The sequence below is a fragment of the Dryobates pubescens genome, chromosome 9 (assembly GCF_014839835.1).
Source record: "Dryobates pubescens isolate bDryPub1 chromosome 9, bDryPub1.pri, whole genome shotgun sequence".
Classification (NCBI taxonomy): Eukaryota; Metazoa; Chordata; class Aves; order Piciformes; family Picidae; genus Dryobates; species Dryobates pubescens.
In genome coordinates, this window is record NC_071620.1 from 34,351,808 (window position 1) to 34,367,417 (window position 15,610).

Below are 15,610 nucleotides of genomic sequence, written 5' to 3' on the forward strand. Positions count from 1 at the left end.
ATTGCTCTTTGAAGATTATTAGACCCCTCTTTGTACCTTGACTCTTCCTCCACTGACACATGCACACACACTCACACCCTCCTCCAGGCTCTGACAGACTTGTCAGAGGGAAAGAATTGCACAAGCAGAGCCTTTAACAGGAGCAAGAGATTCAGCTGTCAGCCCAGCACTCCTTTCTGGAGCTGACAGCAAGAGTGTCTAGCTCGACAAAAGGGGTAATATGCTAGAGGTTATCAGCAAATGGAATAAAAGCCTTTCAAGTTGTACCAGGCACTGTTTGCAGTGGGATGCCTTTTGAAAAGTCACTCACTTTCAGACCCACCTGCTCAGTTTGTGTCTGAATCCTTTTCTGTGCACAGATAGGTTCTAACACTCAGCTGCACTGCCAGCTACCTGTGACAGCCAGCTCTAAAATGGCTGCTGGTGGGGATGTCTGGCTATGCTCTGCTGCAGGTCTCACAGGCATGCCTTTCCGGCAAGGGGGAAGTGAAATGAAGTAACCATCCAGTTGGCAGAGCAGCTTTGAAAGCAGGAAGGCTGTCAGGAGTCTGCAGTGGACCCTGATCTTCAAAGGAATGAGAAGCTCTTTTGGTACAGTGACTGCAGAGTAGGAGGGCCTTTCTCCTGATACTCAGACCTTTACAAACCTAAGGAACTGCAGCACATGATGAGCTGTGCTATGTGCTGTTCCTTTTTTACAGCACATACACATGTAACTCCCCACAATCGAAACACCCTCATCAGCCATTTCTTTGCACTGAAACTGAAACACCTAGGTCTAAAATGCTGAAGATCTCAAAGTGCTGTTTCCTTACCAAACCCATGGCAAACAGTGAGGTGTATGATGATTCATTTCCACTTGACAAAGACTAGATTACCCAGTTTGCTAGAGATTATCAGATCAAAATCCAACATAGCTGATGGTTTATTTCCTCACCCCTCCCACTGTGACCTTCTAATGTATTGTAAACTGCTGAGAAAGTTATTTTAAATGTTTTTGATGGTTTCAGGTGGGGTTTTGTGGTACCTCTGCATCACACAACCTGTTAAAAGGTCAGGTTGATTCAGAGCATCAGAAGAGGTCTTGTTTCTAGTTTCTGTGATTTAGGAAATTCAGACAGGAATTTGCATTGCTACTGTTACAAGGGGTAGTGTCAGTGCAGTAGAGTAAATGAGCCTAGAGAAAGAAAGCAATAGAAAGGATCATATGAATGGTCTAAAAGCTCAGCCGAGATAATGTATACCAGTGGTGCACAGTCAGCTCTTGACACCCTGTTCCTGAGCCGGGGCCGTTCTGCTGCAGGTCGCAAAGCTCCGGTGCTCACTGGGTCCCTGTGTGAGCCGGCTGCCACTTAACTGTGTGCTTCTCTTTATGCAGGACGGAGGATGCAGCTGTCCAGGAGATGTCGCCAAAGCGTTTGGTAAGGACCGCGCCTCCTGCCGCCCGTTCCACCCCCGCGTCCCCAGCGCCCTCACCCGTGGCGCAGGAGTCAGGCTGACCCGGCGTGTGTAATCAGCAGTAGGTTACCTTCGTCCCTCAGGGTAACTCCAGCGAAATTAATACACCAGACACGAATTTGCTCTTTGCACCAGTGCAAATTATGCAGCGCAAAACATACAGTGGTCGAAGTCCTATTTAGAAACTGTCTGCCAGGTGTGTGTGGGACACATCCACTGGGACAGTAATACAAAGAAAACTGTTATGAGTTTCTTTTGAGTGGGATTCAAAGATGCCTGTAACATTGCCAGATCTGGCCTTGAATGGACAAAGAGTTAGTGGAATGTGAGTTGGGCAGAAGAACAAAACAAAAAGGCAGGCCAGATCCCTGGAGATGTTCTTGGGATCAGCTGTCTGCTTGAAGAGACAAGGTTTTATTTATACTCTATCTCCTAGAGCTGAACAGATGTCTAAAACATCTAAGTTAATTATTAACAGATTTTGCTGTCCTGCCATTAGCTTCAGTGAATGGCACCAGCTCTTGCTGATAAAACAGAGGATTTAATCTGTGGGTATTTTCTGTTGGGCATGAGTGTTACATCGGTGTGGGGAGTCAAGGTCAGGACTGCCATTTAGTGGGGTGTGTAAACCAGGCACCAAAAGCATTTTAGGCTGACAGGACTTAAAGATACTTCTCTACCCCCAAAATGCCAGACCCTTTGGAGATGTCACAGTCTGGTAATACCTAGAATACAGTGAGACAGCACAGTCTCTCACTGGGATTTCTTGGTGGTATGATACAAGAGCTAGGACATTATGATGCAGCATGCCTGCATGGCAGGAAGCTTTGCAAGTATGGAAAGCAGGGACAGTATCAAACTCAGATTATAGACCTGCCAAGAAAAACTCAAGGCCTCCTGGAAAGGTTGAAACCAAAATCTGTCTTCTAAGTTTGCAGACAGCTTCTGTTTTTAGACAGGTCAGATGATAAGGAAGACTTAATTGGATAATTTTAAGCACAGCCGTGAAGAGATTGGTACCAGCAGGGAATCTGCTCAGTCACAGGATTTCACAGCACACTTGTGTTACCAAGTGGGTGATGTGACTTAGGGAATAGATACTTTCAGTTGGGTGATTATGACATAGCCGAACAGTGGCATCCACCCTCTTTGACAACAAGACTGTGTTAAAAGACAACCCGACCTCTCCTCAGCCCAGCCCACTCTGACTTCATACCACCTGCAGAGAGGCCTTTGTTCTGCCTTTCTCTGGCTCCACAGCTCACTCAGTTCTTGCTGGCGTTGTCACTGGGAGCTTGTGAACTGGGATTGTGACCTGACCACATTCCCAGCTGCCTGCGCAGAAACCCAGCCTGTGGAAAAGGTCTTTTTTCAACAACAGCATCTCCAGAAGTTAGAACAACAGGAAGCAGCTTCAAGCTGTTTAAAATGTTTTCCTTTGTGATGTTTATAGCAAGTCTGAAGGGTCCTTTTAGTCTCTTCAGCTACCTGAACAGAAACGTACTTAAAAGCAGAAACCTGAACAGGAAGCATCTCATGTTACAATCTGAACTTCAAGACCTATCATACGTTGCTCCAGCCAGCACTTTCATTTTTGAACATGGCAGGATCATAGTATCATAGTATCAGTCAGAGTTGGAAGGGACCACAAGGATCATCTAGTTCCAACCCCCCTGCCATGGGCAGGGACACCCCACACTAGACCAGGCTGGCCAGAGCCTCATCCATCCTGGTCTTAAACACCTCCAGGGATGGGGCCCCAACCATCTCCCCAGACAACCCATTCCAGGGCCTCACCACTCTCTTGGTGAAGAACTTCTTCCTCACATCCAGCCTGAATCTCCCTACCTCCAGCTTCATTCCCATGGTAGTGAATACACATCAGCAGATTCAACTCAACCCATGACAAAAGGGATGTTGAGTTAGTCATTATAAAGCAGTGACAAAGTAGTCATTTGAGTCACGAAAAGTGTGAGACAGGGAGTCCCAGATGGGAAGACAGCATGGAAAAATCGCTAAAGATGTGACAGGAGGAGGCAAGTTCATGGGAACAGGAGTAGAGTGGATAGAGTGCAAGTGAAAAGTTTTAAAGAACCACAGGGAAGATGCTGAGAAGCTTTGTGAGTGGAAGGTAACACTACTGACTGGTGTCAGGAATCGGAAGCAGACTGGGCACTTGCGCAGAGGGGAAACAAGGTAGAAGCCTATCGGAAAGAAAAACAACAGAAAAGCACTAAAGTTGTGGGACAAAACTCCTGGGAGGGACAGATACTGTGGGAGAGACTGCTGGAATTCTGAAACTGCTGGATGGCAATCTTGCAAGGATTTGGGAAACTGAAAATGTCACCTCCACATGGATATTGGAGATGATAATGGAAATGATGTGGGGTTATCAGGAAAAGGAGTGTGAGGAAACATGAAAGAACTTTGTATTAGGCTCTCGGATGGTTCAAATGGAAAGGCTGGTAACATAAATACATTTCTCAGAATGCCCCAGGGAAGCACTAATGTCTTCTTTTTTTAAAGATGAGAAGTCAAAGCACAGAAGTACTGAGTTCAATTGCCTGAGGTCACATATATTTTTGTGGCACAGCCAGGAACAGAATGTGCCTTTTGAATTCTATGCCAGCATCTTTAACACAATACTGCTGTTCCTTACAGCAGTAGTGAGAAGAGATATAGGAACAGGGAAGGAAAAGGAAGGAAGGATCACATGGAAAAGTCAACTGGGGACATATCCTGGTTCAAAATACACCTGACAGATCATAGTGGCTTTTTTTTCCTGGTGTAAGTAGCTGTGTTTGTATACCTACGTTACAAAGGCCCGCTGGCTCAGCTGGAGCACAGGTGAATGTTGTTTCCAGGGCCAGCTGTGATCCAGGCAAACTTACGCTGCATCCATCTGGAGGGCTGCCCAGGCTACAGATCCAGGCTGGCTACAGATCCAGGCTGACTCCAGATGAATTAGTGCAGAGCCAATCTAACTATCTGTAACTTTGTATTATCAGCAATGCAAAAGACACCTGAGGGACTCCATCCAGATCCAACAGAATTGTGTGAGTGCACGGGCATCAGCACGCATGTTCTGTAATGGCTTGAAAGGCACCATGAAATGTGAATGGGCAAAATCAGCCTAGATGCAGTGTAGGCCTCAAGGGAAAGGTTCTTTCCAGCATCAATGCATGGAAGTGGCTATGTGTGGAAACAGGACAAGTCTAGTAAAATCTGGGCAAGCTACTAGAATGCTTGTATGTGACATACCCCATCACATCCTGTTATCTAGAGGGTTGTTGCCAGATGTTGCCAGTTCCCCACAACCTAAAATAACAGAAGGCTGTCTATCTGTACTTGAAAATTAAAGACTACAGCTGGGTGTTACAAACATGACCAATGCTTCTGGACACAAATCATACATGAGCAAAGCAAGACCACAGTGAAAACTACAGCCTCCTGGTTGGATGTTAACCAGTACCAAGTAGTTAAACAGACTTTATATTTTCAGACATCTTTGCAACACTGAAGCAGTGTTGAAAGTTCTGGAGAGCATTAGAAAAATATGTCCATTTAATATGGACATGTCATTGCTGGCGCTGCAGGGCAGTGAAGATGTGTCATTCCAGTGTTTAGATGCGTTGCATCTGTTGTTACATGGCTACTCTCTTCTGGAAGAGCTTGATGAATTATGTTGTAGTTTGCAAAAGTTACTCAAGTTGGATGAGTTTCAATCGTGTTATTCAAACATTTGCTTTCCTTCCAAAATACATAGCCAAAAGAAAAACAATAAATAGCTACTTAAGAGCACAAGAACCAAGATTCTATGATTCTGAAGTGCTGATTTCATGTGACTCTTTTGCATTAATAACTTGGAGGCTGCGAGACGCACAGCCAGAAACAGGACTAGAACTGGGGATCAGGGGATAGTATTAACAAGGCAAAGAGCCTGGAGTGTCTTTTGGCAGGCCTCTGCCTTGTTTAAACAGCCTCTTTGAAACCTTGACCTCAAATCTGTACCTCCTCCCTCCTGTTGTTTTCTTCCACCCATGAAGAAGACATCAAGTAGATTTCTTAGGGTACTTGTTTTTGTAAAGGTGGAGCAAGATTGTGCCAGGGAGTAACAGGAGCAGTAATTGAAAATGTCTTAAATCTTGAGCATTCCCTTTGATTTTGGCAGGTTAATAGTAGTATTACACATGACTCAAACTGAGAGTTTAAAACTCAGCCACCTGAAACAAGAGAGCTCAGGAAAAATGTGCCTGGTAGCTGGCATGATAGGACACCTGAATGGGTGGTGGTTATAAATATTGCTTGTGATGTGCTCAGCGTGTTGTACAAGCCTCATTTTAAACATCTCTTTAGCATGGACATGCTGTTCCTTTCAAACAACAACCAGGCAAAGGGAGGGGAGGTCAGCAGAGCAGCTGGGTGCTCTGCTCCCAGACAGTGCTGCTAAGTCTGCTCTTGGGCACAGAGGTAGAGGAAGGGAACAGCCTTTTATAAATCATTGCACACTCCACAGTTGTAATGTTTTTTAAGATGAAAATATTCCCAAATTCAGGTTTGTCTGCAGAGCTTTTAAACAGATGGCAGAAGCTGAGCAGATTTGATAATTATTTCACTCACTCTTCAGATTTCAAGGTCTAGTGCCATTGTTTGGATAGCAACAGAGATCACAGCAAATCTTAATGCCAGACTTACCTAACCTGAGATCTCCCCAGAGTTTGAACATATTCATAACACCATGGGGTTAGTTCAGGCTCATCTGCTTTCTATGAAGTGAATTCTGTACTCCTGTACTTTTGCCGGTTCTGAGAAGAAGCTGGGCAGAGGGCAAGCCTGTTTTTAACTATACACACTGAAGAAGCAGAGTCCAAACAAGAAAATGCTTTGTTTCAGGGATGGGTTACCACAGGCTTATAAAAGACTAAAAGCCAAAGTTTTCTGATAAAGACTAAACATGCCCAGCTGGAAATCATATAATCATAGTATAATGCAACCATAGAATGAGGCTGCAAGGGACCTCCTGAGATTATTGAGCCCAACCCCCCTGCAAAGGACCACTTAGGGCAGGTCACACAGGAACGCATCCAGGTGGGTTTTGAAGATCCCTAGAGAAGGAGACTCCACAACCTCTCTGGGCAGCCTGTTCCAGTGGTCTGTCACCTTCACAGTAAAAAAGTTTTTTCTCATATTTGAGATGGAATTTCCTGTGATTGGGTTTACATCCATTCCCCCTTGTCCTGTCACTGGGTATCACTGAAAAGAAACTGTTGCCATCCTCCTGTCGGCCACCCTTCAGGTATTTATAGACATAGATAAGGTCTCCTCTCAGCCTTCTCCAGACTATTGGAAATCACAGTAAAGTATCAGAGTGATTCCAAAAACCTTCTTAATCTTAGCCCCACTGGAACTGATTTAATGCATTGCAGAGGCAGGGAAGATGGACAGTCTGAGCAGGCATGATTGAATATTCAGTGGTGTTGTTCAGTGTCTGGAGCAGATTCAGGAGTTGTAGCTGGGGGTTAGACCTCCTTTGTGGTGCCTGCTGAGAGCCACAGAACCCAGGGGTGGTGGTCCTTGGCCCAACATTTCTAAACAAGAAGAATCAAATGCGGATCCATGCGGATCTCTTTGGCAAGGGATCACCCAGACCTACTCTGGACACATACAGCTGATGAACTTGAATGTCATTGAAAAATCTGCTTGGTTTATGTCCATGTTGGGAGGAGGAGATTACAGTCATGCATATGCCTTCCTTCAGGATACATTCCCACTCAGAGTTTGTAGCCTAGAAAGGTCTGTAGTAGGAGCTGTCCTCTTCTCTGTACAGCGTGGAGTTCAGCAGGTCCCAGCTTTATGATTAGGGGAGTAGAATAATCTGTATCTTTGTCATAACAACAGAGAAGGATTATTTCCATTTATAATATCAGAGAGAGACAATTCAGTGTGTGTAAGTTCTGCAGCAAAGTGTTTCTTCCAAGTTTGCCACATCCACTACAGGACAGGACTCTCTGTACTAAGCTGTTTAGGGCTGGCTATTGTTTTTGGAGGCCATTGTGTTCTTGCTTTGTCTTTCACTAATTTCTCTTTTCCTTGCTTATGTGTTACTTTGTTGATCACAGGGGCTGGTGCTGATTTTGTCATGCTTGGAGGAATGTTTGCAGGCCATGACCAGTGTGCTGGAGAGATTATAGAAAAGAATGGCAAGAAGGTGAAACTCTTCTATGGAATGAGCTCTGATACAGCCATGAAGAAGCACGCAGGAGGGGTTGCTGAATACAGGTATGAATTCCACACAGGAGCAATTGCAGTGAGCCAGCTATCCAGTAACTTATGGAGTGGAATTGTGTAAAAGGCATCTCTTGGAAGCAGGCCCATGCCTGTTCAGGAAGCTGTTAAAAACTACTTTGGCAGCAGATCTGGGAAAGGGATGACATGAAGGGGGAGAGGGGGAAAAGGAGCTGGGGGTGGCTAGCTGAGAGCAGCCCTGTTCACTTGACTGCAGCCAGTGCAGTGTGCTGTCACTGCAGCTGTGTGGTCTGGGAAGTCATTAGGCACAGTTCTGACTTACAGCTCAAAACAGAATTCATGCTTTGACAAAGAGATATACTGATAATCTCAGACATCATGCTACATAGAAGCCATCTTCAATCCCACCTCCTGTCCTCCACCCTGACACTGGCTGCACTGCTTTTTGTCTGCTGCTACTGAAAAGTTAAAATGCACCATAAAAATGTGCACTAGTTCACTGAGCATTTTACAAAGCGGTGACACAGCCTGCTTCAGAGCATTTACACCTGTCTTCTTTGGCCTACCTCACTTAGAGCCATAGAATGTGTGGTTGGAAGGAATCTTTTAAGGTCATCTAGTCTAACTCCCCTTTGTTGAGCAAGGACATCTTCAACTAGATCAGGCTGCTCAGAGCCCCATCCAACCTGACCTGGAATGTTTCCAGGGATGGGACACCTACCACCTCTCTGGGCAACATCAGCCAGTGGTTAACTACCCTCAATGTAACAAATTTCTTCCTTATATCTAGTCTAAATCTCCCCTCTTTTTGTTTAAAACTGTCACCCCCTGTCCTGTCACAACAGGCCCTGCTAAAAAGTCTGTCCTCATCTTTTCTGTAAGTACTGAAATGCCACAAAAAGGTCTCTGGAGCTTTTTCTTCTCCAGGATGAACCACCCCATCTCTCGAAGCCTCTCTTCATAGGAGAGATGTCCTAGATCTCTGATAATTTCTGTGGCCTGCTTTGGACACATTTCAACAAGTTCATGTCTTTCCTTTGCTGGGGACTCCAGAGCTGAACACAGCACTGGGTTTCCCCAGAGCAGAGCAGGAGAATCACCTCCTGCAGCCTGCTGGCCCCACTGCTTTTGGAACAGAATTAGAATAGAATTAACCAAGTTGGAAGAGACCTTTGGGATTTTGATGCAGCCCAAGATGCAGCTGGTTTCAGGACCGTAAGTGCACATTACTGGCTCATGTCCAGCTTCTGCTGTAGAGATCAGTTTCAGTGCAGGTAAGGCTGTGCTGGGCAGGGGATCTGTAGCCTAAAGAGCCTCTTTAGGGCTTTTTGAATCCGGGAAAAGTAGCTTTACTGTGTTGGGGGCTGGCAGCTTGTGGGCGGGCTGCTGAGTTAGAGGGGGTGGAACCAGCACCTCCAGCATCTAAACGAGGCATTAACATGGCAGAGGGCCACCTGCTGCAGAGAGCAGCACTGCCCACCACCCACCTGCGTGGGCAGAACCAGCACCACCCTTCCTTGGTCAGGTGATAAGAAGTCTCTGGGAGAAACACGCAGCACAGGGTGATCAAACTGCGATTGTGGCTGCCCCGGGGGGTGTTGCAGTTGTTCCATATCTCTTTGGGCTTGGTGACCCCTGTCTGCAGAACAAGGTCATTCAACAAGCAAGGTAAGTTATCTGGGTGTGTCCCAGCAGCCTGTGAAGTCTGTTAGTGATAGAGATCCAGCAATAGTTACAACCAGTTTGAAGGCTGTTAGCAGAAAACTCCTGGTACCCAGACAGAGGTTTTGAGCAGACATGCAGGTGTCCAGGCCCCTGGCTGTGGTGAGTGCTGGAGCCTGGCAATGGAGGGTTGCAGAGACAACATATGTATTAGATGTGGGCAGGTGAATATCTGCTCACCCTGGTCGCTGAGCTCAAGGAAGATGCTGTGAGGCTAAGGACTATAAGGGCCTATGGAGAGGAAATAGACTTGGGGAGTTGGACTCTGACATCCCTGGGGGAGGGTCAGCAGGTGTGGGTGGCACAAGAAGCAGGGGATCCCATGCCTTCTTTTCACCTGGAAATAGGAAGAAGCTTAAGAGATGGGGAGGAATGGAGGCAGGTCCCTCTCCAGCAAGGCAGGAGAGGCAGGTGAGTCCCCTCCCAATCCCCCCAGTCTTCCCAGTTGCCCACACACAACTGGCTCTTGAACCAGAGGGCCAGATGAACAAGGACAGAGATGAACATCCATGCATGCAGCCACCCAGGACTTGTCAGGCAGCCCCACGACTTAGGACTAGTGCAAACAACAAAAAAAGAATGGTGGTAGTAGTAGGGGATTCCCTTCTCAGGGGAACTGAGGGTCCAATTTGCAGGCCGGATCCATCCCATAGGGAGGTGTGCTACCTGCCTGAGGTATGGGTTAGGGACATTTCTAAGAGACTCCTTGATCTGGTGTGGCTATCAGATTATTACCTGCTGTTGGTTGTGCAGATTGGGAGTGATGAAGTCGTGCATAGGAGTACAGAAGCACTTAAGACTCGAGGGCTTTGGGGAGATTACTTGAGGGCTCAGGAGCACAAGTGGTGGTTTCAGTCCCTCTAGTGACAGGAAGTAATACTGAAGGAAAGAAAAAAATTCCATGTGATTACACATGGCTTAGAGGTTGGTGCCACCAACAGAACTTTGGGGGTTTTGACCATGGGGAAGTTTTCTTGGCACTGGGTCTACTGGCGACAGATGGATTTCGCCTGTCCCATAAGGGGACAAGAATCCTTGCACTTGAGTTGGCTAAGGGGACAAGAATCCTTGCACTTGAGTTGGCTAAGGGGACAAGAATCCTTGCACTTGAGTTGGCTAAGGGGACAAGAATCCTTGCACTTGAGTTGGCTGGGCTCATTGACAAGGCTTTCAACTAGTTTTAAAGGGGGATGGTGATGTAGCTGGCCTTGACACCGAGAACTCTGGGTGTCCAATGCTTGTGGAGCAGTGTGTGGGCATCTTAGATAACCAGAAGGTCTACTCCACCTCGAGGTTGAAAACTCTGTACTCAGCTCCCTCCCTGAACCATTTATACACCAATGCACACAGCGTGGGCAGTAAACAGGAGGAGCTGGAGGCCATTGTGCTACAGGGAAGCTATGATATAGCACCCGTCACAGAAACCTGGTGGGATGACTCCTACAACTGTAGTGCTGCAATTGATGGATACCAACTTTCCAAATGGATAGGCAAGGAAAAACAGGTGGTGGAGTGTCCCTCTGTGTCAGGGGAACATATAAAACTATGCAGTTTAATGATGATAGGTTTGAGCCTGTATGGGTAAGAATCGGGAGTAAGGCCAGCAAGAGTGATACTGTGTTGGGAATCTGTTAGAGACCAGCCAGGATGAAGAGATAGATGAAATTTTTTATATGCAGTTAAGAGAGGTTTCACAATTGCTTCCCCTTCTTCTCATGGGAGACTTCAACTTCCTAGATGTCTGCTGGGAATGCAATAAAGAAGGGAGACAATAATCCTGGAGGTTCTGCAGGATGACTTCCTGACACAAATGGTGAGGAAGCCAACCAGGGAAGGTGCCCTCCTGGACCTGCTTCTTGTGAACAGGGAAGAACTTGTGGGGGAAACAAAGGTTGGAGTGCATCTAGGACTCAGTGATCATGAGATGATTGAGTTCTGTATCCTTGGGGAAACAAGGAGAGGGGTTAGTAAAACTGCCACCTTGAACTTCTGTAGGGCAAACTTTGACCTGTTCAGGAGACTGATTGACAAAGTCCCTTGAGAGGCCACCCTGACGGATATAGGAGTCCCAGAAGGCTGGGTATACTTCAAGAGGGAAGTCTTAAAGGCACAGGAGCAAGGCTGTCTCTGTGTGCCAAAAAATGAGTCAGTGGCGCTCCTCAGGGCTCAGTGTTGGGACCACTTCCATTTAACATCTTTATTGATGACCTTGATGAAGACAAAGAGTGTGTCATCAGTAATAAATACACAGATGACACCAAGTCAGGTGGGAGTGTTGATCTTCATGAGGGTAGGAAGGCTCTACAGAGGGACCTGGATAGATTGGATCCATGGGCCAATGTTAACAGGGTGAGATTCAATGAGGCTGAATGCTGGGTCCTGCACTTGAGTCACAACAACCCCAAACAGTGCTACAGGCTTGGGGAAATGTGGCTGGAAAGCTGTCTGGCTGAAAGGGACTTGGGGGTTCTAATCTACAAGCAGCTGAATATGAGCAAGCAGTGTGGCCAGGTGGCCAAGAAAGCCAATGGCATCCTGGCTTGTATCACAAATGCTGTGTCCAGCAGGAGTAGGGAGATGATTGTTCCGTTGTACTCAGCTCAGGTGTGGTCACACCTCAAATATTGTGTCCAGGTTTGGACACCTCAATACAGGAGAGATGTGGAGGTGCTGGAGTGAGTGCAGAGGAGGGCAACAAAGCTGTGAAGGGCCTGGAGAACAAATCTTATGAAGAGTGGTTGAAGGAGCTGGAAAAGAGGAGGCTGAGGGGAGACCTCATTGCTCTCTACAGCTACCTGAAAGGACGCTGTGGAGAGGCTGGCGCTGGTCTCTTCTCTCAGGTAACTGGTGATAGAACAAGAGGCAATGGCCTCAAGCTATGACTGGGTAGAATTAGACTGGACATTAGGAAAACACTTTTCCACAGAAGGAGCAGTCAGGCATTGGAAAGTGCTGCCCAGGGAGGTGGTTGAGTCACCAACCCTGGATGTGTTCAAGGGTCATTTGGACGTGGTGCTTGGGGATATGGTTTAGGAGTGAACCTTATAGAGTAGGGTTATTGGTTGGACCTGGTGATCCTGAGGATCTTTCCCAACTGGAATGTTTCTGTGATTCTCATCCACTTGTACCCACAATTCCTTCCCTGCCCAGCTTCTCTCCATCCCTTTATCCCCCAGCCTAGACTGACACTGAGGATTGCACCAACCCAGGTGCACTTGGCCTTGTTGAACCTCATGAGATTCACATGGGACCACATCTCAGGTTTGTCCAGGTCCCTCTAGATGAAATCCAGTCCTTTAAGATTGTCAGTCACACTGCTCAGCCTGGTGTCCTCTGCAAACTTGCTGAGAGAGCGCTCGATCGTGCTGTCTATGTCATTGATGAAGAGAATGAATCGTGATGAGCTCCTAGTCTGCAATAATAATGGAAACTAAGTTGCAGGAGAGAGCTGGAGACAAATGAAGACATTTCCTGGTCTGACAGAAACCTCAGGCTTATTGAAAGGGAAACCTCTGTGAAAATGGGGACATGGAGAGCTTGTGGATGGTTCTTAACGGATAGTGTGTGCCTACTGGACACAGTGCAGTTTAGTACTGCCTTCTGACAAAGACTTCTGAAGAGAAGAAAATTAGTTGGACATGGGGATGGGAAGTAATGGTGGAGAGTTTTTCAAGGACAAAAAGCCTCTGATGAGTATTGGCAAGTTCCAAGGGTTGTGTAGTGGTGGTGGCTTTGTTGTGCATGTTTTGGGTTTGTGGTGGTGTTGGGTTTTTTGTTTTGTGGTTTTGGGTTTTGTTTGGTTGTCTTTGGCTTTTTTTCAGGAAGTGAAAAAAGGCATTTCTTAAAAGGCAGAAATAAACAGTGGCTGCTGTAGTTTGAGGAGAACATGTATCAGCACCAGTCATTGTCTCACAATTTAAAACCAGCACCTGCCATTTAGACAGAGGTGCTGGCAAATTGTTATCTGAACTACAATTACTTACTGTCCTTTGCTACCCTGTACTTATGTCAGCTGGAGTGTGGGAAAGGCCTGATGCTGGTAGTTAATGGCAGCTCCCTGAGAGATCACAGAGCAGCCCAAGCAGTCTGCATGAGTCTCAGAGGAGCATAGTCCTTTAGGGCCTTGCCACCACAGAGATGGTCCAAGTCACAGGAAGAGTTTGGGAAAGCCTTGGCCCATGGGTACAAGAAGGACTAAGGCAGCTGTCAAATTCTGTTCTGCCTAGGTAAGTGTGTGTGTGTGATCTGGTCCCCCTTAAGAATGAGATTAAAAGCAAATTTGTGTGTTGTAGGAGTAAAGGATGTGCAGAAAAGTGCTGTATTTGGCACAGCCTAGAGAGACCTTTTTCCTTCCTTATGGGAAATACTACATAAATTCTGCTTAATCCAGAGCTATATTTTGATTTGCTTCCTGATTTTAGAGCTGCCTGGGGATCAAGATCTGAGCAACAAGGGAGAAAAAGCACAATCTGAAATCTTTCATTCCTGTTGAGAATCTGCCTTTTTGTGCCACTAATAGGTAACATAGGAGGAGTCCCCTGGTCTTCCACTAGCTACACCAGTGCCAAATATTAAATGTATAATCCTTGGCTGTTGACTGTGGAGCTGATTCTCATTCACATTGCAACTATGATGCAGAGCTGGCTACCCATACCAGCCTTGGTCTTGATATTGCTTGGCCTGTCCCACTGTGAGTGTCCCCCTGGCTTAAAAATAGCAACTGTTATGTGTCCATCACTGTAAATGTGCTGGACATTGAGGGGATGAGTTGAAACAGGGCAAGGCTTTGCTTTGAATTGCACTTACAGGAAAAGTTACAAGAAGTTTAGTCACTGACTAGTTTAGCTTATGGCAAACTTGAAGTAAAAGGGTTCTAAGTGTTTCAAATGCTGGATGCCCCAAACAGGTCAAGTTAGTGCAGCTTCTTTATATGCTTCTACAAAGCCCAGCTGTAAGTCTTTATCAGTGGCACCAATAAGCTGTTTTGTCTTTCAAAGAGCCTGAGCACTCAGAATGATTTGTTTCATGTGCTGGGGAGCTCAGTTTGCTCAGTCCTCTGCAGAATAAGAGTGTTTGTCACTTAACTTCATCTTCTCAAAGTTACACATTTGGGCTGGAGAACTTGAGCCTCCATCAAACAGTTAAAAGTGACAGGTAAGGGGAGATGGCTGCAGCAGGGAATGAAGTCAGGAGAGCAGTTGGTTTTGTAATGAATGTAGCAAATTGATCTTGCTTAGTTTTGTATGAAATCTGTTTAGCCAGATGAATTACTTCTGTATCTTTTATATATGGGTTTATTTTTACCTCCTTCCATAAGGAACACGGATCAAAGCTGGGAGTTTCTGAAAGGCAATTACTAAGCTTCTTTTACCAGAGAAAATAAATAAGGCAAGCAGGAACAGAGACTGCACACAGTATTGTTCTGTTACAGCCAATTTGCTTGTGCTAACCCTGAGATTTCACAGGTTCTGTGTGAAAGCTGCAGTTCTCCTGTGGTCACTCAGCAGTTCACAGCTGCTGCTAGGCTTGGTTTTGGCACTTCATAGTAACTGTAAGATGGAATTTGGGCCACAGAGACAGAAGAGCACCAGCAGCTGGCTGCTGCTTACTATCATTTGGGTTACAGAAAAAGACAGTTTGGAAGACCTTCCCCCAGTTCCTGCCATTTCTTACATGCTTCACTCCTAAGGTTACCCTGTGCTGGGGCAGCTTGACCCACATTTTGCTGGTCTGACAAAGCACCATCACCTGTGCTTCACTCCATCCATCCTACCAGGATTCCCACCCCCTGTGCCAGTGCTGAACTGGCCAGGAATTATGGGGCACACCACAGACTGGACCCTGTGCAAAAAAAGTGTAAAGCAAATAGGTCTCCCTTTCTGTTCACCATTCAGTGGCTAGTGAAGGACAGTGTGTCATCTGAGAGCATCTGAGCACACCTTTCCCAGCCATTGGGAGTCCCAGCTGCTCCATCTTCACCATTCTTTTCTGAGAGAGGGTTAGTTTTGGGTCATAACTTGAGGAGAGATCTTGGAGTGGCAAATTCCTCAGCAGTTCCTTCTGACTTGCATATGCAGCTCTCTGCCAAGTGTGCCAGCTTTGTGACACCCCTTGTAATCCATGTGTGTCCTGCACACAGGCATTTGTGGCTGGCAAAATGGTCTCACTTTTGGGAATTTTAACT

General features: G+C 46.3%; 1 protein-coding gene across 1 annotated transcript in view; it reads left to right on the forward strand.

Moving 5' to 3' along the window:
• The window catches only part of GMPR (guanosine monophosphate reductase), a 43,131-nt gene that overhangs the window by 20,876 nt on the left and 6,645 nt on the right, over positions 1-15,610 (forward strand). Inside the window, exons 7-8 of the mRNA XM_009898095.2 lie at positions 1,379-1,421; positions 7,578-7,737. Of these exons, the coding sequence (XP_009896397.1) occupies positions 1,379-1,421; positions 7,578-7,737 (203 nt within the window). The remainder of the gene's footprint in view (positions 1-1,378; positions 1,422-7,577; positions 7,738-15,610) is intronic.